The sequence below is a fragment of the Solanum lycopersicum genome, chromosome 8 (assembly GCF_036512215.1).
Source record: "Solanum lycopersicum chromosome 8, SLM_r2.1".
Classification (NCBI taxonomy): Eukaryota; Viridiplantae; Streptophyta; class Magnoliopsida; order Solanales; family Solanaceae; genus Solanum; species Solanum lycopersicum.
The window spans coordinates 67,935,155-67,962,624 of NC_090807.1; the positions used below are offsets into that span (position 1 = coordinate 67,935,155).

A 27,470-nucleotide genomic window follows, 5' to 3' on the forward strand; every position below is an offset into this window, starting at 1 on the left:
ACATAGCTTGCCACATTATAGCAATTTTGGAGTGTTAATCTTGAGAGTATTTTTATAGTGGAAACATATAATATATACTTAAGTTTCTTTATTCCAACTTAGTCGTAAGTTGTACGTATACAATAGATGTTTAAGGCAAGAAGAGACTTTGAATCTAAATGTATACTAGTCATTAATGTGTAGCCCAAAAAGAGACGTAGACAAGGGCAAATTTCTTGGGTTTAGGTTTAGGAGGAAAAGCCCAATATACTCTATCTGATCGGCCCACCCATATTTCTTTGGTTCGACCCAACATTTCATATGTACTCCTATTTTTCTTCTTCGCCAAGTAATTACAACTATTTTTTTTAGTCATAAACTTGTATCTCCTTTGATTTAGTTATTTTTATGTAGTATTTATTAGTTCATGGGGAAAAAAAAGAGTAAACAGTAACCATGTATATATAACAACCTGAAACGATCGAGTTGCCATAAATACTAAAAAACCTACCAATGGTCCTGCTTCTTGACAGTGTAAGCAGACTTATACGTTTCTATCGACTTAAATATCTAATAGTTATTGTTTCAAATAAACACGATTTCAAAAAAAAATACTGAACTATAAACTGATCATTTACTGAAATGAATAATTGATTTACTGAAATGAATAATTGATTAATCAGTACTTAAATTAAAATCCAATTCTAGATCCGCGTAAGTCTATGTATATCAGTATACAAATATAGCGAAAGCAAAACAAAAAGTGTTAATTAATAAGATTGCGTGCCTCATTGTTTCCGCTGGTTAGCCAACAGCCTTACATGTTGTAGTTTTACAATGAATACTATCACTAATTTCCAACCCGTTCAACCACAATCATATAAAGAAGCTTCTCTATATATATATATCAATTATTATTATGGAATTTTTCTCTTCAACTTCACTAATTAATGTCCTAATTTTATTTTAATTTTTTATACATATAATTAATTGAGTAAATTAATTAGTCTTTTTATTCTTCTAATTTGCTGCCTTAAATTGGAAACTCAAACTAGTACTCAACTTGTGATCTCTGTAGGTCGAACAACTCTCTATTCAAATACACTTTCTCCTATTGAGTAACAAATTCTCCTTGTTTCAACCTAAATTGTCGAATTATTTTAATTCAGATTTTTATAAAATGTACATACATATATTGCGTGGCATCTTAACTTGAGAATGAATAAAATCTGATGTCAGTACCTAAAAAAGAGGTTTAAAGTACACAATTTATTTTGGCCAAAGTCATATGCGGCCACTCAAACTTGTCCCGATTATTCACTTAGACACCTCAACTAGACGTACTACCTATTGAACACCTTAACCACCCCAGATTTGAACCGTAAAACCATTTTTTAATCACTTTTCATTAATTATGTGGCGCGTGTAGTTAACCGCCCCACGTGTATCTGACGTGTATTGAATGACCATTTAAAAATTCCCACGTGTATTTGTTAATGCCTAAATTTGGAAAAATTCCCAAATCGTTAACTTTCACAGAACAAATCTCTTTCTCTCTCTCTCTCTCTCTAACTTCACACTTTCTTTTGATCTCAAGCTCTCCATCTCGCGATTCATTCCAGTTCCTTGTTCGATTTTGTTTGATTCCTCTTCTTCGTGTTACGATCTATCCTCCTGTAAGTTTAATTTTTGTTTCTTTACATGCTTTCTTATATGAATTTCATAAAGTTGTGGTTTTGTAAAAATGTAGGGTTTTGCGAATATTCTGTCTATTCTTTACTATTACCCAAAAGTATGATTTAAAGCTTTGTTTTTTAGTTGTTTGTATGAGTATATTCCGTTAAATCTAGGGTTTGCTTGATATTTTGTAGAGGGCTGCTAACAATTGACCATGGAGGAAATCATATTTACGAAGATTTACCATGGTGGAATCTTGTCTGAGTTATCGGCTGTCCCTACTTATGTTGGAAACTGTGTGTCTGCACTAAGGTATATCATCAAGGACCACTTTTCCATTTTGGAACTATTGTATTATACTAAAGAATTAGGGTATGAAACTGTTGGAGGCTTTTATGTAAAAGACTTATCGAAAAAAATGGATCCTAATTACAACTGACCAACATTTACTACACCTTATTAAAGACTTAAAACATGAGGACACTTTTGAAGTATATGTCTGTCATGTATTAGATAAACCCTTACTTGACACTGAGGTAACTATAGGATATCTAACTAATGGTGAAGATGGTGAGACAGTTAACTTAAGTGAAGAAGGTGAGGCTTGTAACCTTAGTGGTGAGGGTGGTGAGGGTGAAGCTGCTAACCTTACTGGTGAGGGTGGTGAGGGTGAGCATGTTAGCCTAGGTGGAGAGGAAGTGGATGATAACCTAGGTGGAGAAGATGCATCTGATTTCTTGAGTAGTGATTCAGATTTAGATATACCTTCAGAAGATGGTTCAGATATTGATGAGGAGCTAAGAGCATTTAGAGAAGAAAGAAGAAACAAAAAACAGAGAAAAAAGGCTGCTGAATTTGAAGAAATACCAGTTGGAGAAGCTGGTGGTATAGATAGAGGTTTTGAGGATATTGGAAAGAACAAAACTGACAAATATGCTGGAAAATTGGGTGGAGATGAAGATTACATTGATAGCTCCGACTGTTGGAGTGATGATAGTGATGAACAACTAGATGTGGATGCTGTTAGGGGAGTAGACATACCTGCTAGAAGGAGAAGCAGAAAGGTTAGGTATGATGAAGATAGTGAAGTGTCAATTTTTGAGCTTGGAATAGTCTTTGAAGGGGCAGATCAGTTCAGGAAAGGAGTGGCAGATTATGCTGTAGAGTATAGAAGACAGTTAAAACTAAGACCTAATGAAAAACATAGAGTGAGGGTGAAGTGCAAAAATGTTAAGTGTAAGTGGTTGTTATATGCTTCAATTGACAGAGACTCAGGTGATTTTATTGTAAAGAACTATAATCCTATTCACAAGTGTATTCCATTAAACAGAAATAAGTTGTGTAATTCAAAGTTTATTGCTAGAAAGTTTAAGGACAGAATTATATCTCAACCATACATAAGGATTTGGGAAATTCAAGATTTGGTTAGAAAGACATTGGGTCTTTATGTTGGTAAGACTCTTTGTTACAGGGCTAAACAGAAAATTATGAGAGAAGACATGGGTGATTGGAATCTGGAATTTGTCATATTATGTGACTATGCAGATGTGATCAAACAAACCAATCCTGGAAGCTCTTGTTGGGTAAAAATTGATAAGGAAACTGAACCAGGGAAGAACCTTTTTGTGTATTTTTATGTATGCTTTCATGCATTTAAGCAAGGATGGTTGGAGGGGTGTAGGAATATAATTGGATCTGATGGTTGTTTTCTCAAAGGAGCTTGTAAGGGTGAATTATTAGTTGCTGTTGGAAAGAATGAGAACAATCAAATGTATCCCATTGCCTGGGCTGTTGTGGATACAGAAACAAAACATAGTTGGAGCTGGTTCATAAGTTATTTAATTGCTGATCTAAACTTCGGAACTGGTGAAGGTTTGACTGTGATGTCAGATATGCAAAAGGTATTGTTTATACAATTTCTTCTTTTTTTTAGTTTAGTTTTACTACTCCAATTACTTATTCTGTATATACTTTTTGTTAGGGACTTATTCCTGTATTGTTGGAGTTGTTACCAAATGCTGAGAAAAGAATGTGTGCTAGACATATATGGAGTAATTGGCATGTTAACTGGAAAGGAGAAGAAAGAAGGAAACAGTTTTGGAGATGCTCAAAGGCCTCTTTTGAAGTCAAGTTTGGTGAAGAAGTTCATGCAATGTCTAAGCTAGGTAAGAAGGAAATAACAGAGGACTTATTACATTATGATCCCATAAATTGGTGTAGAGCTTTTTTTCAAACTCATTCCAAGTGTGATGTTGTAGAAAATAACATGTGTGAGACTTTCAATTCCTGGATCTTAGCTGCTAGACATAAATCAATTATTACCATGCTAGAGGATATTAGGCATAAAATGATGAATAGACACATAGACATGATCAAATTTGCTGAAACATGGATATCAGACATTGCACCTATGGCAAGGGCAATACTAGAAAGAAACAAGGAGTATTCAAAGAACTGTAATGTTCAATGGAATGGGGTGAATGGTTTTGAGATTAATGATGGGGAATACTCATTTGTTGTTGACTTGGAGAAGAAGCATTGTGACTGTAGGTTATGGATGTTGAGAGGTATTCCTTGCCCTCATGCTATTTGTGTTTATTATTACTTGAATCAAGATCCTGATCAACATGTAGAGCACTAGTATATGAAGGAAACATTTCTCAAGGCTTACAATCATTTCATCCAACCAATACCCAATATGAGAATGTGGCCTAAAACTACCAATCCATCAATAGAGCCTCCAAAACCAAGAAAAATGCCAGGTAGACCTGCCAAGAAGAGAAGAAAGAGCAAGGATGAGCCCAAAAAATGGGGGGAAATTTCCAGAAAAGGAGTAAAGATGACATGTTCCATTTGCAAGAAAACTGGTCATAACAAAGCTGTGTGTGCAAGAGTAAGTAATACTAGTCATATTCACATTTGTAAATTGCTTAAAGTTTATAATCATATGTTTTATTTTGTGGTGACATAGTATGGGAGGGGGAGCAATTCTCAACCTACAAGTCAAGGAAACAGCCAACAAAGTTATTCTCAAACAAGAGTAAGATTTGCTTTACATATTCATTTGCCTTAATTTTCATTTAGACAGTTATTCATATGTACTTATTTTTGTTCAACAGGTTAGAACACGAAGTTCTGTTTGTCCTGATACCAGTGCTGTGCCAAGAACTGTGCCAAGAACTACCCAAACAACAGTAAGATTAGATAATGGCTATCCTTTAAAAATTCATTTGCATTTTAAGTTTGTTGTACAAGTTTTCATATATCCTTATTTATGTTATATAGTCTACAATGGGAGGTCCATCACATTCTATTTCCAGAACCACATATGCAACTACACAATCAAGTCAAACAACTTCTATTTGTGCTGACACAACATCTGTGCCAAGACCTGCTCAAAATATGGTTCAAGTTGGAACTGAAAGAGGATTGGGAAGAAAAAAAGCTAATGCAAGAGGAACTCCATTTGTTACAGAAAGGGATAGTTCTTCTAGTGAATTGCCACCTTTATCAGGTCACAAGAGACCATACAGTTCTGCCTCATTTGCTGCTGCTACTGGAGAAAACAGAAGGCCTGCAACTGGTTTTGGTGTTTACTCTAATCCTACAACTGGAGCCCAAGTATTAAATGTATGTTCACTTAACATGTTTACCTATTTTAGTGTATATTTTATAGCCATATTATAATCTAACATTATGTTAAACTTTCTATCTTATATTGCAGCCTGGTACATCAAGTGAGAAGATTCTACATGGGCCAACAACATTGAAGAGTGCTTCACCAACCAATATAGACATTGGTTTTAAACCCCGTGACCTAAAATGGAAGGGAAAAGATGCAGTCAGCACCTCACAGTTACAACAAATGAAAGCTAAAAAGAAAAACTGGAAGTAGTTCATTTGGGAAGTTGGTGTCTATTTGAAAACAATTTACTCTTTGGTTTATTTGAACACTTGTCTAATGTATTTTTGAACATTGTATTTCTGTTAGCAAGACTATGCCTATTGTAAGACAATGGTTTTCTATTACCTCTCAATGCATTTGTGTTATGTATTTCCATTACTTACTGTGTGTTATGTATTTTTAAGTAATGCATTTGTGTTATTAACTTACTTTTTGAATAACAACTACACTACCTTTCAAAGCATGCCTTTTGTTTTTGTCAATAAGAGTACTAATCAATTCAATTCCAGAAAAAAAATTCAAAACACATGGCAAGTGATCAATTCAACTCAAACTTCCAATTTGATACAAAATATTAAGGACATATACCAATTAAAACATCACTAATTGATCTAGAATAACTACCTAACTACTGCAAAACTAAACAATTAAGTATTACAATCCTGAACTACTATCAACTACAGAATATTAAAGAACCATTTAATAGTTAGTAGACAAAGAAAAACAATCACAATTCGATTAAATTTGACATTTTCCCAATCCCTTTGGAGTTTAACTTCCTTAAGCTTCTTGTTCAATACCATCAATTTCACTTCACTTTCATTCAATTGAAATTTCAAAGAATCTTTTTCTTCTTCAAGTTCTTTCACTTTTCTCTTTAGTCGATCAATCGGATTTTGACCGTCTATGAGTCTATTCATTGAGGATGATTCATCAACATTTTCAAGCGGCGGATCGATCCATCTAAAATATCCACATCCACCATTTTCCTACAAACCATATAACAGTAGTAAGACGTAATAAATATACCAAAATATTGATTTTTGAAATAGTACAACAAGAACAGTTTTTGTTTGAAAAGTAATAAGCCTTTGATGATTTGCATCCAAAAAATCGACGACCTGGGTTCAAAGGAGTCCTCGAAGTTTTCAGTCGACAATAATAACCACACTTGCATATATCAACTTCATCGATATTTACTGAAATTTGCGACATTTGATAAAAGAGAATTGATTTATAGAAGAAGAGAGAAACTTGGATATTTAGAGAAGAAGAGAGAAACTTGGAGATTTAGTAGTAGAAGAGAGAATTGGAGATTTAGGGTTCTAAATGGATTTTGGGGAAGAGAAATTGGGAAAGATGATTTTGGGGAAGAGAATTGGGAATTTCACTTCAACTAATTGGGGAAGATGATTTTGGGGAAGAGAATTGGGGATTTCACTTCAACTTTAACATTGAAGTGCAATGTTACCGTTGCTGCCATGTAGGCAGTGTAAAAAATGAGAAAAAAATAAATTCACGCGCTCCATTTGCGTGAATCACAAACGATTTGCCATGTAGGCAAAAAATGGCTTAACGGTTCAAATCGGGGTGGTTAAGATGTTCAATAGGTAGTACGTTTAGTTAAGGTGTCTAAGTGAATAATCGGGACAAGTTTGAGTGGCCGCATATGACTTTGGCCATTTATTTTATTTGAACTCTGTTTGAACCTACATGAAAACCACATAAGGGACAAACATTATTTATTTATTCATCTTAAATGGAAACCCTACAATGAGCAGAAAGAGACCTTCCTTCCATTATATTTTTTCCATTTGTAAGTAAAATATAGAGGACAAGTCTGCAACTTTAATTTGCTTCCTGTACTCTGCTCACCTTCACTATTTAGCTTTCAATCAATTCCAATACTATTACTCCTCCGTTTTAAAAAAAATAAAAATTGACTTAATTTAATTTGGAACGGAGTTTAAGAAAAGAGAAAAAACTTTTTAATTTTGTGGTTCTAAATTAATGTTATTTCAAATGTATCAAAATGTCCTTTAATCTTGTGGTCTTAATAATACCACACGAAAAAGTTAAAATTAAAGTTAAAATGTTGTCAAAAAATAAAAAGGATCATTCTTTTTCAAACAAACTAAAAAAATAAGATTATTTTTCTTAAAAACGGAGGAACGTATCTTAAATCATCTTCTCCATTTAACGATCTACTCCCTCGAATCTCGATATTTGACACAAAACTTCCAAAAAAAATGATGATAAAATTTTATTGATTAAATAAATTTAACTATAGAAGTCAATTAAAATGAAAGGAAGGAAATTAATTAGTTGGATTGTATGATATATATTTGGTGGTCTGCCAATGAGCAGCATCTCTGATGAGTCCCTACACTATTTATTAGTAACACTTTGGTCCACTAATTTAAAATGATTTACGTTGTTTATTATATTATTAGGTGACAGGTGGACTCCAATAGTATTGTCTCCGCTGTTATTTATGGTTGGCAGCGCGCATTCAATTTTTCCCAACAATCATGCAATGCTTGTATACTCCCTTGTTATTCATAGTTTACCATATCTCTAAAGTTAGTCTTAATTTGAAATGAAGTGTTAATCTATATAGTATTTAGTATAGATATAAATCGAATTCTCTTGTTTAACTATTATATACAATTCTATGCCTAGGGTTCCGTAAACAAAATACTCAAAAATACTTTAAGATGTCTAATTTTGTCAAATCTTGTTACCTAACTCAAGTCCTTGTGCAAAAGAGTAGCAAGGTAGGTGTTTGAACAATAAATTAAATGTAAAGAAAAAAGTAAATATAAAGCTTTCGACCATATATATATATATATATTTAATAATGATGTTTGATCATAGAAAAGATGTTTTCATATCCCAATAATTAATATTTAAACTAGAGGACGTATACATAATTGAGCGACATAGAAATGAGATCGATCAGTTTTTTTAAAGGATAAAAATATTTTGTTTGTTTTACTAGAAATGATTGATTGGTGGGGAATTCACAATTTTGCATTATTCCATATTTGTTCAAGTTCTGTTGCGAATGATTTCTGTCTTCCAACAACAATGGTGATGTGATCTTTTTTCTGGATAACTTTAACGTGTGCACGAGGTATTCTTGACTGTACATTAAAGCTGCATTCAACCGGAATAAGTTCGTCATCTTCACCGTGGAACACTGTCACTTCACATTTTAGCTTGTTTTTCACCATCTCTAAGTATCCTTCTATTTTTCCAGCAGTACCACATATGATGTTGTGTAGTGTATGCCATGCTGCGTTGTGTGTGTGGCAGCAAAATCCCTCTATTAAGTATGTCCTAATCCTGTATATATATATATATATATATTATTCTTTTTAGATTTAATTTGCTAAACAAGAAAAAATAATAATAATATATGTTGTGGTGTCGTTTACTAATTTCTATTTGACTATTTAATGTATACGTATCCTTCTGCTAAGAATTCACTCTTTTTTAAGTAACATACCCAACTGTTTATTTTTGAAATAAACTGATGAGAAACAACAAAAGAAAAGGTGCTACTCTAGCAGAGTATTGAACAATAATGCCATAAAACGATCGATACTCGTAAAATTAAACAGAAAAGGTTGGAGCAGTTGGTGGGTTGGTGTTTGAATTAAAGAAACACAAAAATCATTTATTACATCAAAGTTCATGAAGAGCTAGCGCCGTTTAAATGCAAATATTTAAGGGCACCTTTACTACTTCTCTCTCTTTTCGAATTGAATTCTCTTTAATCCTCCACTTGCCTATTTGGTTAATACATAGATTTGATTATTCTTGGGTAGATGCATATCTCAACCATATAACCTAAAATGAAGAGAAGATAAAACTACTTGGTGTTCCATGTGCCTAAATTAAATAGAACCTAAAAAAGAATAAAAAGAAATAAGGTGGACCATGAAGTCAAGCTAAGGGAGTATGACAAAGTAGTTTAATTGTGTTATTTCATTAAGATGAGTAAATATGCATTTGTTGGCCTAATTGACACGGGGAGTCTAGGCAAATACTACAAGTATCGTAAGTTCACATCAACTAGCTAGTCCTGAGACAATAAAAAATATATTACTATTAGTTTAGTAAACTAAATCCTACATAATTAAGGGGGGTTGTCTGTCTAATCAAGGGAACGCAAGAGAAATTTTGTTAAGAATAATATCATAAGCAAGGTTCGTGGCAAATACTACATGTTGTAATAATGCTAAATTCTATATATATATATATATATATAGAGAGAGAGAGAGAGAGTGCAAAGATGTTATGTGAGAAAAACTAGTTATTGTCATTTGAGAATTAAATGTGGTGTTTGAAAATTATACGGACCTGTTTCTGGTAACAAGTTTTGTGAGAAACTCCCACAACCGATGGTTCTTGCATATGACAAGGCAAACACTTCTGCTTATGTGTTCATACCCACATGCTATGGACGCGCCAAAAGCTATGGGTGGCCACACCCGCCTTGGTGCTATTCTTCTCATCATATGTTGCGTCGGCTGTTCACCCTTTGGTGTTGGAAAATATGGCTGGAGTATAACAACATATATATAGGTCATCCACTATTAAATTTGTGTGTTGAAAAATCTTAATTATCTCCCCTTACCGGTGCAATTAAAGTGAGGGATTTGACTGATCCAGGATATTTTACAGCTAGTGCTAGAGCCAAAATACAACCTAATGAATGTGCCACAATGTGGAAAGATTTCACTCTGTGTCCCTCTATAACTGATTTCTCAATCATCTCTAGATGCTCTCTTATTGTGTAAAGTGAATCACTTGGCTTTGGACTCCTTCCAAATCCTAACAGATCCACTGCAAATAAACGATACTTTGATTTGGCTGCCTTGGAAAAGTTTGGAAATAATGTCTCTGTCCAAAATGCTGATGAGGAAATGAACCCATGAAGGAAGAGTACATCTTCTTCAAAGTTTGCTGTCAAATTAATTAATTAATGGATTGTGTTAATTTTTTTTTTAAAAAAAGAGACTTTAAACTTAATATTACCTTTGGCACCATCAACTCGGACAAAAAGTGAATCTTTGCAGCAAGAATTACAAGTGTTACAATCACAATCCGACCACCTAGGAGTAGTCAGATTAGGAGCACCCATTTTGCCTTCCACTACGGTGGAATTATTAACAGTGAAAGTTGAACGGAGACCCGCATTGTCAAATTTCCGGCGTTTCAATTTTGACACCTCCGACAGGAATGATGGCCGAGTGTAAAGTGTGTCTGAAATTTCTTCGAGATGTAATTTGCTCGAACAAGTGAGACACACTATCTTGGATTCTCCTCGTTCGGAGACCAAGATTGAGCCGCTGCTCGTTAGGGCTTCTTTAGTGGAAGAGCAATAACAGGGCTTCCACTCTGCTTCAATTAGGAAATCAACTACTTTGTAAGTATAACACAGCAGAAAATCAACAATGTCCAGGATAATGAAAACTAGGAAGCTAATGGCTTCGTTCATTGCTATCAGGCTTGATCTTGCAGCTTCGCCCATTATCACCACAATGAAAAAATAGAGCTCTTCAAAATGACATCAAAAAAAGTTCAAAGTCCCAATGCCACTAGCTAGGTTTGTTCATGCAAATTTCGAGGAGTAACATTGCCCGGAAGAGACTCTGAAAATAAGGGAAAGGGAAAAAGTTTGTTGGTGGTTGAACCTCTTTTAATATTTTGTTTTATTCTCCTATTGCCCCTCCCCCTCCTATTTATAGCTAATTTTTTTCTTCGAATATCTTTTCTTTTATTACATAAATTCTCAATCTAATTATGATGATCATTGAAGTGAATTATGAGTTTCGTTTACCTATCAAATTATACTTACATTTTATCTAATGGAAATAATTTTATTCCCAATTCCTACTTGTTCAAACTAATCACCAATTTTGAGTTCGAGTCATCAAAAAAAAAATAGAAATAAATAAGTCTCTTTTATTTATTTAAAGAACAAAAGTCATTTAAAACTTTTGACTCAAAAAATGATTTCAAGCAGGAAAGTTCTACTTTTTTTTAGTGGGGTTACCACTTGATTTAGTTGGATAAAAAGAAATTATTGAACTCATTTGACTATTACTTCCTTAGTGTGTTACTAATGGAAAAGAAATTAGGGCACTCCGCTCCAATTTCAGGCCAAGTCTTCCACTAAAGCGCCGGTCATTAGTTATTACTCGTAACAAAGTCCAAGTCAAGTAATTTGCTGTTCGAAGAATTCTTTTTCAACCTGATTGGGTTTTGATATATTTTATTTTTTTGACATTAAAAATCAAGCGCCTTTTGTTAAATGAATTTTTAAATACTAGTATAAATAAAAATAAGTGACTTTGTTTATCAGCAAAAAAAGATAAATACTGCATGACTAAATTATTTTACTTTTGATAAACTATATACGGTATTCAAAATTAAAAAAACCTGACTTGTGAAAAGAAAATATTTATTTTCTTTTTCCAACCAATGTTTAGGTGTTTCTGCTAGTCCCTTCATCATGTATAAACTCATACACAAGAAGTCAATCTATAGTAAAATGATGCATAAATTACGAGTATTATATAGTTATGCAAGTGACATAGTAAGTGATGCAAATTAATTTAGAAGAATTTGAACTTTTAATTATTTTTGCTTGATGCATGGAGTAAAAAATCATAATAAATGTGAGTAAAAAATAGGAGGCCTTGAGGCGTCGTTGTATTTATTACCCCATGCCACCCATCACCTACAAACTACAAAGCCAACTCCCCCATCACCACCGACTCTCCTATCTATAAATGTATGTATGTACTTCACTATATCCTTGACTTGTTCAAAACTATCTTTTTTTTTAATATTATTTTCTTCCTTCTTTTAAATGTAATGGTCGGATCCTCATTGAAGATTAAAATGTGATCAAAGGGAAGGGGCCTGTGGGTTTAATTTCATTTCAAAAAATTATGACAATACTATACATTAATAAAGAGACAAATTAGACAAGCCTCATATTGTGGTGAGAGTCAATAAAATCAGTAAGTTCCATTTTCAAACTCAATTTATAATTAACATGTAATTTGATCCCTAACATATTAGTAGTATATTAATTTATGTGTGCTAAATTACATTTCAAATGTATGGTGTTCATTCGCCTTTCACACATTTTTTTAAAGGTCATGTGAGATGTACCAACAGGCAGAAGAAAAGGAGTGAACCATTAAATGATATAACGTGTGGCTCAACCGTAGCTAGCATGACTTTTTTTTCCCCTTTTTTGCCTCATTTTATTTTTAGTGGAAATGGGTGCAAATCCAAGTTGCACCACTGAAGAATCGGTTGTGCAAATATATTCTTAATTCTAAATGGTGTTATAGATGGTAGGAAATATGTATCTGGTAACGTATGATATCACATCATATTAATAATGTACACGATTAAAATTTTAATTTGGATTATTTTGTCTAGAGTAAGCCAGGGCCACTACTCTAGTGTGATTCCATAAGAATAGACTAAGCATACAACAAAAAGAACAAAAAATATGACTGGTACAAGCAAGTGATAAAAATCAAACAAAAATTTAACCAGTATTATTCCTCAAGGCAAGGGGCTGTTTGGTTACAAAGAATGGGGTCTTACCCTGCCCCTACAGTCTTTATGACTCAGATGATGCCCAAAGGGCCAATAAGATGTAGCCAAACCGCAGAGGCGGAGCCAGAATTTGCAATAAGGGAATTCAAAATCTGTAAAAATAGATAGCCGACATCTTCTATATATATATATATATATAAACTTATTTTAACCATATATAAATATTATAATTTTTCGCCGAAAGAGGTTCGAATGAACCCCAGTAGCTCCGCCCCTGAGCCAAAGTATAGGCTCTAAGCTTCACCCCTTTGATCCTAGAGAAATCTTTAGGAATAAAATTTGGAGACTTAAATCTATCCGGTATTAGCTAAATTAGTATTAAAAATTTGTTAAAATCATATTATGTGGTTATAAAATTCAGTTGTTATACATGCCTTTAAACTTGTTCTAATTATTTTTTTGAAGTGCCTGTCCAAATAAAAACCTTCAATTCAGCTGCCCTTTTTTCATCCTTGTATCACATGCTAACGTAACATATACAGTATAAATCAGTAGCTCTTAAGATTTTGACAACCTTCAAATTATACTACTTGTGATAGCAAAATGACAAAAAAACTTGAATGCAATAGGTGAAGGTGAAATAAATTTTCCGATACTCGTAAATCTAAATGTGAAGTGTTTTTCTCCATGACCATGTGGTCTGCATTCTGCAACAATGCTTGTGCATACCTTACTAGCTATAAAGGTATAGCCACTAAACTTTTATTAGTAATTAAATCGTTATAAGCTTTTAAATTTTATTTTTCAAGTCTAAAATTGGAAATATTAATCTTATTTGATAAACAAATACTTATTCAAAAATAATTAAGGCTAAGAAGTATATATAGTGTGTTGAATGCCTTGAATCGGACCCGCTACAAACAGAAAGGACGGGGTCTCGCTGTTAGGGCGTAGCTTAGCACTATATATAGACGCTATGGGAAACTCTATTCTGTAATTCTGTTTTTGCCTCTCCATAATAAAACTGCTCCCTCTCTTCCCGTGGACGTAGCCAATTTATTGGTGAACCACGTAAATCTGTTGTCTTGTTTTTCGCGTTTATATTTTCTCGTATTATCTCAAATTCCGCACAACATAGTGAATGAGATGTTTGCTGCTCGTTTTAATTTTCTTGAATTGGTCATTCATAATATGTTGATTTGTGACCTTTTTTAATTATCTGATATTTGGAGTCTATATTAAATCTTCGATTCAATTTAAATTACATACTGCAAAGACTATTTGAGGGTGACGTTTGTGAGAAGTTTGCACCACAAATTGGTTGGACTTTTGTATGTATGAGGCGACGGATGATTGGTGGATCATGTGACTTGTTAATTTTGCAGCAGTATTTGTCTAATCTTTCGGTGCTTGTCTTATCAGTAATCACTCATGTTTTATACAAAATCTTTGTAAACCATATTTTTGTTGTACAATTTGTGGATTGTCTCTCATGTCACCATTTCATTTATTATTATAATGACTCTAGGTATCTATCTCATAATAACTAGAGTACTACACAAAATTTGCAAGAAAGAGTTGTGTTAAACCATTGCTCAGAATTAGTAACGTCATCATCAAATTAAAGATATGGGATTTGATATAGATACATATTTTATTTCATCTAATACAAATTGTATAATCAATGAAGTGAAGGTACAAACAACATATCCGTTCAGACGGCCTCTTAGACATGTTAGGAGGAAGGTCAATCAAATCTATAACCTATTTTGTAGCAAAAAAGAGCACAAACATGTAGATGATTTGATATGAACAAGGAGTTTTTTTTTATAGTGGACTTAAGTGGTATTTCTTATAATCGATATATTTGTGTTAGTTTAATTTCTTCCATCGTGCCCAAATAAATATACATTCATCTAACTTCTATATATTATTTTATTGGTCCTGCTTGTTTCATTGAAAGACTTTGAAATGACACGCGTTACTCAGCTATTATCTTATATTATATTGCAGATAAAATATGAACCGCTTCTTAATTAATAAATATATGAGTATTTCGACGAAAATAATATTTTCTCTAGCTAAAATAGCGCATACACCATAGGATTTGACAAGTGAAACTTGAGTGATGTGTTAGAATAATTCATGTAGTTATAAATGCTAAATAAAAATTGATGTATGCATGGTTCAACCTTCAAAGTTGGTATTTGGCCATTTCACAAATTAGAAAAATCATGTATTTAACGAATATTGCTAGTGGTCATATCATATCATTAAAAAAGAAAACTTCACATTGAAAATAACAAATCCAACCAAAGACATGTTAATAAGCTAGTATTTATTATTAATTAGTAATTCATATACATGATCACAGTAGAACAATGTTCCACGACATTATTGATCCTTCAGTTCTTGTGTTAATTACGTAATTCAGAATTAACTAATTAAGACACTAAGCATATGAACATTGAATTCAAATAATATACATCAAAGACTTGTGAATATATATCATTTCTATTACTCAGCTATTTGCCATTGAATTCGAAGCTGATCGAAATAATTATTTAGTGTCTGATTCTTCTCTAGTTCATGCACCATCATATAGTTGGTATTTGACAACTATAATCAAGAATAGAAAATTTAAGTAACTCGAAATTTTTACATTTTATGTCCAAATTAAATGTATTTCATTTCACGTTGTGCAACTTCAAGCCTATGAATCCTACCAGCTAAGTTATTTTTGGTAGTTTTTACATTTCCACCAAGTAGTTGTTAAGATTTAGTTAATTAATTATATATAATTGTTTAGTTAGCTCAGCCATTTCAATTAATTAGTTAGAATAGTTAGTTAACTAATTCTGTTATTTCAGTCCACTAGTTTGTTAGATATTTTGATTCTCTTCTTGTATAAATACATGATCTCCATACAATACAAGGTGGTTGATTCAATTCACTTATCACACTTTCTTCATTTTCCTCTCAATTCTGTTACTGCAATTCTGCAACTGTTTCTCTTCTTCTTCTTCTTCCTTTTTCTAACTTCATTGTTATGATCATGGAAGCTCAAGCATGAATGGTGAACAAGTTTTAACATGGTATCAGAGCTAGGAGGTATTCTAATTCGTCTGTCTCACCTTCTGAGTTCATTTTCTAGATCTCGTTTCTTTTGTTCTTTGACATACATCTCAGGTGTGTCGATTTACTGGCTAAAAATTGGATTCTGTTTCTGTTTCCTATTCCAATATTTTCCTTGTTGAAATCAATTGCTGGATCAATTCATATTTTGTGTGCTCGATTAATCTAGTTTTCGCCATGGTGATTGAGAATGTTTCAACTTCGACTGAGAGTTCTGTGGGTAACAGTGGTGTTAACAGCATTGATATTAGTCACCATTGTATGTGCACCCTTCAGATAATCCTGGTATTTCGTTGGTTCAAAATCCTTTTGATGGGATAGGTTACAGGTCATGGAGACGAAGTGTTCTAAGAGTTCTGTCGGTTAAAAACAAATTGGGCTTTATCAATGGTGATTGTAAGAGGCCTAATGCAGGAACACCACAGTTTCGTCAATGGGAAAGGTGTGATGACATGGTTACTTCCTGGATTCTTAATTCCTTAAATAAAGAGATAGCAGAAAGTGTAGAATATGTTTTTGATTCATACGAGTTATGGAAAGAATTGGAGGATCGATATGATCAAACTAATGGTGCAAAGCTATATCAGATCCAACGTGAAATCAATGAGCTATCACAGGTAACTTTGGATGTCACTGCCTATTACACTAAGATGAAAAAATTGTGGGAGGAGTTGAGTACATTACATATTAAAGTTCAATGCAGTTGTAACTGCACTTGTGGAGCCAAGGATAGTATGTATAAAGTGGAGCAGGATAGAAGATTAATACAATTTCTTATGGGGTTGAATAAAGTATATACTGTAGTGCGAGGAAATATCCTCATGATGAATCCATTACCTTCTTTGGCACAAACATTTTCTCTGTTGATTCAGGATGAGAAGCAAAGAGAAATTAAGCCTAGTGCTCAAATGTTCATGGAATCTACATCATTGAATGCAAGTGGTTCAGGAAAAAAGGTTATGGAGTCTATTATTTTCAATGCAAATAGTTCAGGAGGAGCAAGTTTTTCTAGATCACTGAGGTTAAGTAACAACGCTACAGGGAACAATAATGTTAACTTCAGAACCAACTACTCTCAAACTGGTTCATATGGTAATAACAGGCCTCGTGTGATATGTGATTATTGCAAAAGGCCTGGACATATCAGGGATAAATGTTACAAACTACATGGCTACCTACAGACAAGTAACAATTCACAGAGAAACAATAATCAAAATGAGTACAGGGATAATAATCAGAACTCTAGATTCAATAGAGGAAAGGGACTTATGGCTGATGTTCATGGTTGTTCTGGAGATGCAAATGATGGAGAAGCTCGTGCAGATACAACTCATCAACTAACTAAGGAACAATATGTTCAATTTGTGGAGCTGTTGCAGCAATTCCAAGCTGAGAAAAATAATGCTAAACACATGGACAATGGTGGTATGAACTTTGCAGGTATGATAGCATGTACTTCTTCAATTGTTTTTGGGAAATTATCTTACAGATGTTCTCACAATGATACTGAATCTTGGATACTTGACTCAGGAGCCTCTCACCATATGACTTTTGATATAACAGTCCTAACAAACATCACATACCTTCCATGTCCTTTGTTAATTTCCTTACCAAATGGTTATAGAGTAAAAGTTGTGAAAATTGGTACTGTGATACTTGCACCAGACATTATTTTGCATCAAGTGTTGTATGTGCCTTCATTCAAATATAATCTGATTTCAATTCATTGCCTTTCAAAATCCATGCCTAAAAGTGTTGTGTATTTTTCTGGATCTTCATGCATTCTGCAGGCCCCTTCAATGAAAGAGGCCTCTGGTAATTGGTGAAGCAAAGGATGGGCTCTATTTTTTGTGTTCTAAATGCCTGATGAAACATGTCTCTCCTGATGCTGCTCCTGCTGTTTCCACCTCTGATCATCTATCAAAATCAAGTGTTTTCAATTCTAAGTATGTACCTTTTTCTACTTCCTCATGTAAACATACTACACAACCTTCTGTTTGTTCTTCAATAAATACAATTCCTAATACTTCTCTTATGACTCATACCTGTAATGATGTGGATATATTGTGGCATAATAGACTCGGACATGTACCTTTTGGAAAAATGAAGGAAATAAAATCTATACCTGAAAGTTTTTCTGTGAGACAACAGTTCCACTGCAACATATGCCCTATGGCAAGACAAGAAAGAATACCCTTTCATCATAGTATCCATGTTTCTACTAAAATTTTCCAATTATTACATATAGATCTATGGGGACCATATAACATGCTAACACACGACAAACATAGATACTTTATCACCATTGTTGATGACTATAGTAGATGCACATGGACACAATTGTTGACATGCAAGAGTAACACCTTGGCAGTCATCAAAAGTTTCTTATCCATGATTGAGAACCAATTTAATACTCATGTTCAGACCATAAGAACTGACAATGGCCTTGAGTTTGTTAATGCAGAAACATCAAGTTTTCTTGATGGAAAAGGAATTACACATGAAAGAACTTGTCCTTACACACCTCAGCAAAATGGAGTGGTGGAAAGAAAACATAAATACTTGTTAGAAACCTCTAGGGCACTTCTTTTTCAGTCCAAGATACCTCTTAAGTATTGGGGTGAGTGTGTGTTGTGTGCTACTTATATCATTAACAGGCTCCCTACCTCCCATGCAAAAGGCAAATCTCCATATGAATTACTATATAACACTAAACCAACTTACTCACACATGAGATCTTTTGGTTGTCTATGTTATCCTACTTTCCCAAAGCCTCATAGAGACAAATTTCAAGCAAGGACCACACCACATATATTCATAGGCTACCCATTTGGGACAAAAGGTTACAAGGTTCTTAGTCTAGCCACAAGAAAAATACACATTTCAAGGGATGTAGTTTTTAAAGAAAGTATTTTTCCCTTTACTGTTTTATCTGATGTTTCCAATTTTCCTTCAGTACTAGATTTTGTGCCCTTCATAGACACTTTGCATGATGATACTGTTTCACATTCTATGCAACACATGGAAAATAATGTGGATGGTGCAAGTAACAACCCACTTCATACATCACCCAACACTACAACTGGTTTATCACCCAATAATGTAGAACATGATTCCAATTCTGTCCAAATTCCCAATAGACCATCTAGATCACACAAATTACCAGCTTATCTACATGACTATATTTTACCTAACAGCATGACAGACCACTTACATAATACACATGTTTCACTTAACACTGCATTCTCAAAACACCAACATATACCTTCTGAGGTCTTGTCTTCTGAGAGTCGAACACTTGTGAGAAACATCAGTAATGATAATGAACCTTCCTCATATGAAGAAGCTGCTGTAAATCCTGCTTGGCAACAAGCTATGACACAAGAATTTGAAGCATTGCATACAAATCATACTTGGGATCTTGTCAGCCTGCCTAGTGGTAAGAAGGCCATAGGATGTAGATGGGTATATAAAGTGAAGCATAAAGCTGATGGAACTGTGGAGAGATTCAAAGCAAGACTTGTAGTGAAGGGTTATACTCAAGAGGCTGGGATTGATTATACAGAGACCTTTTCACCAGTAATCAAGATGACAACTGTGAGGGCTTTGTTAGCAGTAGTTGTGAAGAAGGGCTGGGATATATTTCAACTTGATGTGAATAATACCTTCTTGCATGGAGATTTACATGAAGAAGTGTACATGGAAGTTCCTCCAGGGTTAGCAGTACATAAACCAGGATTGGTATGCAAATTGAATAAATCTTTATATGGCTTGAAGCAAGCAAGTAGGCAGTGGTATGCCAAGCTGACTGAAGCTTTATATTCAAAAGGGTACACACATTCTTTGAATGACTATTCCTTGTTCCATAAAAAGTCTGAGACTTCCACTATTTTTGTTGCTGTCTATGTAGATGATGTGATTTTAACTGGAACAAGTGTTTCTGAAATCAATGACCTCAAAGCATTTCTTCATGACAATTTTAAAATCAAGGATTTAGGGAGACTGCACTATTTTCTTGGAATGGAGGTATTGTATAAAAATGATGGACTGATCATTTCTCAGAGAAAATTTGTTCTTGACATGTTGAAGGACTACCAGATTGGAAATATGAGCAGTTGTTCATCTCCACTTGATCCTACAATCAAACTTCATGCAAAGGAAGGAACACCTTTAACAGAACCATTTTTCTACAGGAAGCTCATTGGAAAACTGAATTTCTTAACCAACACTAGAATGGACATCTCATATACTGTGCAACATCTCAGCCAATTCATGCAAGATCCTAGACAGCCACATCTACAAGCAGCATTTCATTTACTGAGGTACCTTAAGGCAGATCCTACACTAGGAATTTTTATGTCCAAAGATCAGTCTTACAACATCAGAGCTTACTGTGACTCTGACTGGGCTGCATGTCCAGATACTAGGAGGTCTGTAAGTGGCTATATTGTATTAATGGGTAACAGTCCACTTAGCTGGAAGTCCAAGAAACAAGAGATCATATCCCTATCATCAGCAGAAGCAGAGTATAGAGCCTTGAGGAAAGTTGCAGGAGAACTAGTTTGGCTCAGCAGATTGCTCACTGAACTTACACTGCCATTACGCAGACCTATAGAAGTATATTGTGATAGTCAATCAGCCCTTCATATGGCTCGAAATCCAGTGTTTCATGAACGCACTAAGCACATTGAAGTTGATTGTCACTTCGTGAGGAATTTACTTCAGACAGGGCTCATATCATTGCATCACATAAGTACTGATAACCAACTGGCAGACATGTTAACTAAGACATTGACTGGAATCAAGCATTCTGCAGCACTTAACAAGTTGTCTGTGTTCTCCACACCTCCAACTTGAGGGGGGGTGTTAAGATTTAGTTAATTAATTGTATATAACTGTTTAGTTAGCTCAGCCATTTCAATTAATTAGTTAGAATAGTTAGTTAGTTAACTAATTCTGTTATTTCAGTCCACTAGTTTGTTAGATGAGTTTGTTAGATATTTTGATTCTCTTCTTGTATAAATACATGATCTCCATACAATACAAGGTGGTTGATTCAATTCACTCATCACACTTTCTTCATTTTCCTCTCAATTCTGTTACTGCAATTCTGCAACTGTTTCTCTTCTTCTTCTTCTTCCTTTTTCTAACTTCATTGTTATGATCATGGAAGCTCAAGCATGAATGGTGAACAAGTTTTAACATAGTTGATACATCTTTATTTGTTTGTAGCTAGCTAGCTAGTATTTAATTAACTATCCCGTTTCAATATATCAACTAGCTTGAATAATTTTTGAATTTTCATTGAACTGGAACTCTTTAGAAGGATAAAGAATCATCAACTAGAATTTTTTTATACTCACAAACTCAATTTAAAATCTGTAATTTAGAATAGAAAGTTATGGTACGTAATAACATATAATTTGTATAGTTCATTACAACATTGCATGCCCTAATTAAATGTACTCATTCCACCTTAGCTTGTACATACATGACATCGACTTCAATCGTTCTCATATAATTAAATGATTCACTGAAATTCACCAATGATCGTCGACTATGTTATTTTTGGTAATCTTTTCATCTCCATCAAGTAGGTTATACCTATTTATATGTCTGTAGATCAACTAGTGTACTTAATTAGCTATTTGGTTCCAAAATTCATAATCATCGTCGAGTAGGACTCGTTAGATGAATTAAGAATGGACTGTCTAATATATAGGAGTTTCTTTTATTCATAGGTTCAAAGTAATTAAAGTCTATATTTAATTTAAGAATAAAAAGATCTTTCACGTCTTAACATCCATAGTTCCTTAGACTTTTCATGTCCCAATTAAGTGTATTTTATTTATCCTGTACCTACATAAGGCGTTAACAACTTAAAGACTTTTAAGCCAAGCTCATAGAGCTAATTCATCTTGGTGAAATTATAAGTGTGCATTAGCGTGTTGCTTAAGTAATTAATGACATGATTTAATTAATCTATCATCAATTTCTTTCACTATGGTTCCTCTCTATCGAACAATATATAGTATTTGATTAATTTTAATGTCAGTAGTCGATGTTACGAGTACATAATTATTTTCCCGCACCAAAAAGATATTAGAAATAAATGCAGATACAGTAAGAAGTCAAAATAAGAATACTTTCTGGCATGGCATAATGCCTAATAATAATAATGACAGAAAGTCAACTCTGCTGTATTTAATTAAATTGATCAATTTTACACCACTTTTCAAGAAGAGTATCAGAGATCATTAGAAAAAGTTTTTTTTTTTTTGGGTTACATTGTTGATTTTACTAGCTAGCTTGGACCATGCATGCAACTGCAACCTAATTAATTATACGTAACAACATTGTCACAATTTTACAACGGGTAAGGCTATGGCATAAACATTGGGCAGAATTTAGTTAGAGAATTCAAAAGTTTTTTTATATCCTTTTTATTTTAAAATAAATTGATCTTCTTTTTTTTTTTCCTTTCATTTTTAAGTAAAATGTATTAAAGTTAAAAGGGTAAAAATATTTAAAAAATAAAATAACACAGCATGAAATATGTTATTTATTATTCTGATCAAAAGAAAATTTTCTTTTATAATTATTTTTTATAAAAGTTCAAAGAAAATGATGGAAACAGGTAGATTTTGATCATGATATCCTAAAACTTAATAGTATACAGATTGATATTTATATATAAAAATAAAGGATGAAGAAGATTGAATTGAATAATATGAATGAGGTGTTGTTGGATGTTGGGAATACATAATGCCCAATGGGCAATGCCATGCATGCAGTGATGAACTATTGGCCAGGGTATATATGATGCCTAATAAACTGTTTCCTTAGAGACCTAACCTATCAACAACTAATAATGAGCTGGTTTCTTATTTCTTTTGTGGGTTTAATTAATGGGTATACTCCTATTATATTTAGTATAGTTTTAACTATTACATAAATTTCTTTTATCGAAACAATATTTACATTTGTGTTTAGTATATAATTGAGTTGGAATCAAAGAAAGTAGAAGCATTCTATAGCTAATCATAATTAACAATAAGTTAAATGGAAATAAAAAAACTGCAAGTAGTTGGCTGTTGTGGAGAGCCTCCTTAATGGACTTCCAACTGCCACGTGTTAGTATTACATATTCATTTTTTCAAAAGTAAAAACTGGGCTCTTTGGAAAGACGGGCCTCTACCTGTCCAAATCCAAGATATTAAGCCCAACTATTTATATTTCTTTTCTTTAGGATAGCAAAAAGGACAACTTTCACATATAGCAAACAAAAATTTTATATTTATATATTATAACAAAGTTTATATAATTACGCTCCATTGCAAACATAAAACCACATAATTCGATATACATATACAATTGTATAATTCGCTGGCCTAAATTGTATAATTTGCTGGTCTATTTCGCTGTAATTGTATAATTCGCTATCCTATTTCATTGCAATTGTATAATGCACAATTGTATAATTTGCTATCTATTTCGCTGCAATATTTTTATAAAATTTGCTTTGCATACAATTGAATCGAATTAAAATGTATCTATATAGCATAATTATAAGTGTATGGCAAGAAGATATATGTTTTTCTCTTGCTTTATACAAAAACAAAAACACAATATATACACTTATGTTGTATAAAGCGAGAGAAAATTGTATTTCTCTGTAATTGTATGATTCACAATTGTATAATTCGTTGGCCTTTTTCGTTGCAATATTTGTATAAAATTTACATTTGTCTACAATTGAATTGAAGTAAAATGTTTGTAAATTGTATAATTAAGTGTATAACACGAAGATATATGTTTTTGCATGTGTATATACAATTTTCTCTCGCTTTATACAAAACAGAAACAGATTTTATACACTCCTGTGTATAAAGCGAGAGAGGCGAGCAGAGGAAGAGTGGCGAACGAGATTTTTGGGAGAGAGGCGAATGGCAAACTTTGACTAACGTTTGCTATGGAGCACAATTAAATCAAACCGTAGCTACTTTATTTATTTTAGATTATTAGTTTCCTATTATATACCATTATCCCAAGCAAAAATCATTATATTTTGAACAAACAATTCTATTACAACAAAGTTTTATGAGGAAGAAAAATTTAATATTCATATTCTATTTGAAATATTCTTCAAATTAATTTTACATGAAGCTATTATATATATAATATTCATAAGCCATCGACTAAAAATTATTATACTATTCTGTGATTTTCTTTTTACATTATTCATATCTACAAACGAGTTATACTTATAATATTTTGAGTAGTGATCTCTTTCTTCTTTTCCCCCTATTAATTAGAGTGTGTGTTAAATTTAGAAATAAGTCAATGCACTATATTTATCTCTACTTTTATATTATCTCTTATTTTTTTAAAAAAAAAGAAATTGTATTATATGCAATTAATGTGTTTATTTATGAAAAAGAAAGTATAAGCGGAGATTCAGAAAAAAAAAAATCGTTTCTCTTTCCCTAAATACCAACATCGTAAAGAGTGGCAGTGCAGATTCAGAAAAAATGGGGTACGTTTTAAGGGTCAGATTTGCAGCCTTCTTCGCCGGTGCTGCTGTGGCATCGGCCGGCGGTCTCTACCTTCTCCACAAGGATTACCAAACTGCCCATCATGCCATGTCTCACCAGGTTCCTTTTTATTTGTATTTTTATATCGTCTTGTGTTTGATTTCAAAAAAATAGTTTGGAATTAAAGTGGACTTCTCTATAGATATTCATTGAAATAATGTTTTTTTTCTCCTGACTTCAAATTGTGCTATGGGCTGCCCTTACAAAATCAAATTAGGTTGAAATTTTCTACATTACCCGAGTGTTGATGAACAAAATCCATGGAAATAACTCTTCTGTTTAATTTAGTGAGAGAAATTATGATATAAGGTAGCTGTTGGAAGAATTGCCAGTCAACATATTATTCTTCTCTAGTGTTTGCAACAATTACGGGTTCTGTACTTAGTTGTAGCTTGATGTAACATAGCTAGTGGCCTGGAGCATATTGGTCCCAAATGGAGTATGTTCTTCAAACTTTAGCTACAGTAATCTATGTGTAATTGGTGAACCTGTGCCCTTTTTAGTGGTAAAAATTAGCAAATTGCAGTTTTCATTTCTAAGTCAGAATGTTATATACTTCAACAAAATCAATCACCATGCTGTCAAAGCACGACTATTACTGTTGATATGTTTGACATCCTTAAATATGGGTTATCTTATAATGGTTATCTATTTTGATATGGGCGGCTTCATTCAATTGTTCAAGTGCCAATGACACTAAGCCTGTTTACCTAGGGATTGAGATAATGGTGCTTCAAGGCAAGTACCAAAGTTGGCGATGCGTGAAGAGACTTATTCTTGGATTGTTCAGTAGCATATGACAACAGATTTTAGTTAGGATCCTAACAAAAACAAACAGGAAATTAAATTAGTCATTTTGGCTGGTTTAGTAGAACGGGTACAACAAATATTAGTTAGGATCCTAATGATAACTGAAAGAAGATTGAGTAAGTCATTATGGAATTAAGATCAGTTGATCATTTAAGGATTATGGTAGTATATAATGACATGATGTAGGAATGATCAGTATGGAGTAGCATCAATTTAGTATGGTAAAGAGTGGAAATGTAAAATTAGCTAGTGGTAACTAAAACTTTAGAGGAAAGAACGAATAGAGAAGGAACATGATTCCATTTTTATGTATATATACATCTTTTTTTTTTCCTTTTACAAATGTGGCCATTTATTGAATTCCTTTGGCCACTTTCTTTTAGAACCACTAATGTTAATTTGCAGATAAACTTTCATAACATGTTTTCGAGGCTTTATTCTTGTTTCTTAATTTCACTTCCCTTTGTCCCAAAGTTTACTACTACTAATTCTTAACTTCATAGGACATCTCTTCTTCTCTGTTTCTAACCCTAGTAGGTCTAGTAAGGATCATTTCAATGGTCAAGAGAATTGTGAAAGTTTGATGCCCAAAATAAGTGCAGAAGTGATGGTAAAAGATGGTAATTTGAACCTAATGCTTGCACAACCCTAAGCAATTTAACTTTAAGAGATACAAAATGTGATGATACATATTACTTAATCATGGTTAAGTGATAAATCCTTATATAAAGGATATATGTCTTACATTTCATTGGTTGGGTGTGAACATCGAGGGTGGTTAAGTTTTTGTGGTTGCAACTAAACTGTAGCTTGACCCTTAAAATCCTGCAATTTGTATTAAATGATCTATTTACCATTCTTGTCCTGCAATTTGTATTAAATGATCTATTTACCATTCTTGTGTTTCCTTGAACATTAAATAGAGGGAAAATGATTATTTTTCTAGCATCAACTTTATACCTATGAAATCGACATTCATCATGTTCCATAGATCTATGAGATGTTGCTACAAATAGTTGCTGAAGCCCTCTTTTCTATATCTAAGTGTCTTACTTTCCTTTTTAACGTCCCAAAAAAAGAGCGTCTCTTTTCTATATTTAGCAAGTTTCCCAAATCCAACATTCAACATGGCAAGTTTAAGAGTACAAGGTTAAAAATTCTCCCAATATTTCTTCAACTTTGTGCTCGGTCAAACTAAGACACTTAAATTAGGATGGATGGAGTATAAGTTGAGAATTTTCTCTTTCTCATGTTCCTTTGCTAAGCCTTATGTATTGCTGCCAAAAGATGACAAGCCATGAAACTCTTTTGTAAATGATATGGGAAGTTGCAAAAAATGAAAAGATAGAGTACTATTTTGAAAGGCCAAAATGAAACTTGGTGATTAATCAATATGGACTAAAAGAGCAATTTCTTCAAGCATCTTTTCCTTCAATCTGAACTGCAACATGTTACCTCAGCTGGAGTCTCTCTGTTATCTACATCTATTCACTATTTTCTTTGATCCAGATGAATGATGTCTATGAATCTCTTAATGGTCGCATTTCTACTTTGGAAAGGCTGAAAGAAGCTGATGCCGCGAAACACGTGGAAGCTACTGAGTAGATTGTTCTAATGAGAGTCCAGTGGATACTTTTCCTTTTGAGGCATCAAAATAGTTTTCATAGGTTCTAGTTGTTTGTTCTGATTCCATTGTGATGTATTTCATGACTTGCTTAATGAAGTTAAGTTTTTTTGTATTGTTTTGCTATATGATGGGAGGTGGTAATGTGAACTTAAAGTCAATTTTGACTCTTTAAAGTTTATCAACTCTCCTTCCTTTAATAAGATGAAAGCTTGAAGACACTCAATTATTTGGATGATCGATCATATGCTACAATTTATCATTGTTGGTGATTCTGGGTAACTTTGAATAGCAGTTGGAAGTTTTGCTTATATTTGAATACTTCTTCTGACCCTTACCTCCGCCTTAAAAATGAACTTAACTTAGCTTTGTA

General features: G+C 33.2%; 3 protein-coding genes across 3 annotated transcripts; 2 read left to right on the plus strand and 1 right to left on the minus strand.

The window, feature by feature from the left end:
- Positions 1-1,870: 1,870 nt before the first annotated feature.
- On the plus strand, positions 1,871-4,297 carry LOC138338078 (uncharacterized). The gene is made up of 4 exons (XM_069288552.1): positions 1,871-1,952; positions 2,170-3,557; positions 3,638-3,821; positions 3,915-4,297. Exons 1-4 carry the CDS (start codon positions 1,871-1,873, stop codon positions 4,295-4,297), a joined length of 2,037 nt encoding a protein of 678 aa, XP_069144653.1.
- A 3,860-nt stretch (positions 4,298-8,157) lies between these two features.
- Positions 8,158-11,167, minus strand: LOC101263046 (probable lysophospholipase BODYGUARD 1). Its single transcript, XM_004245406.5, has 4 exons — positions 10,388-11,167; positions 9,987-10,315; positions 9,710-9,909; positions 8,158-8,689 (listed from the first exon to the last, which is right to left on the minus strand). The coding sequence occupies exons 1-4, from the start codon at positions 10,881-10,883 to the stop codon at positions 8,365-8,367; spliced, it is 1,350 nt and encodes a 449-aa protein (XP_004245454.1). The 5' UTR covers positions 10,884-11,167; the 3' UTR covers positions 8,158-8,364.
- A 13,141-nt stretch (positions 11,168-24,308) lies between these two features.
- Positions 24,309-27,323, plus strand: LOC101262740 (uncharacterized). Its single transcript, XM_004245405.5, has 2 exons — positions 24,309-24,723; positions 26,983-27,323. The coding sequence occupies exons 1-2, from the start codon at positions 24,601-24,603 to the stop codon at positions 27,076-27,078; spliced, it is 219 nt and encodes a 72-aa protein (XP_004245453.1). The 5' UTR covers positions 24,309-24,600; the 3' UTR covers positions 27,079-27,323.
- Positions 27,324-27,470: the final 147 nt, after the last annotated feature.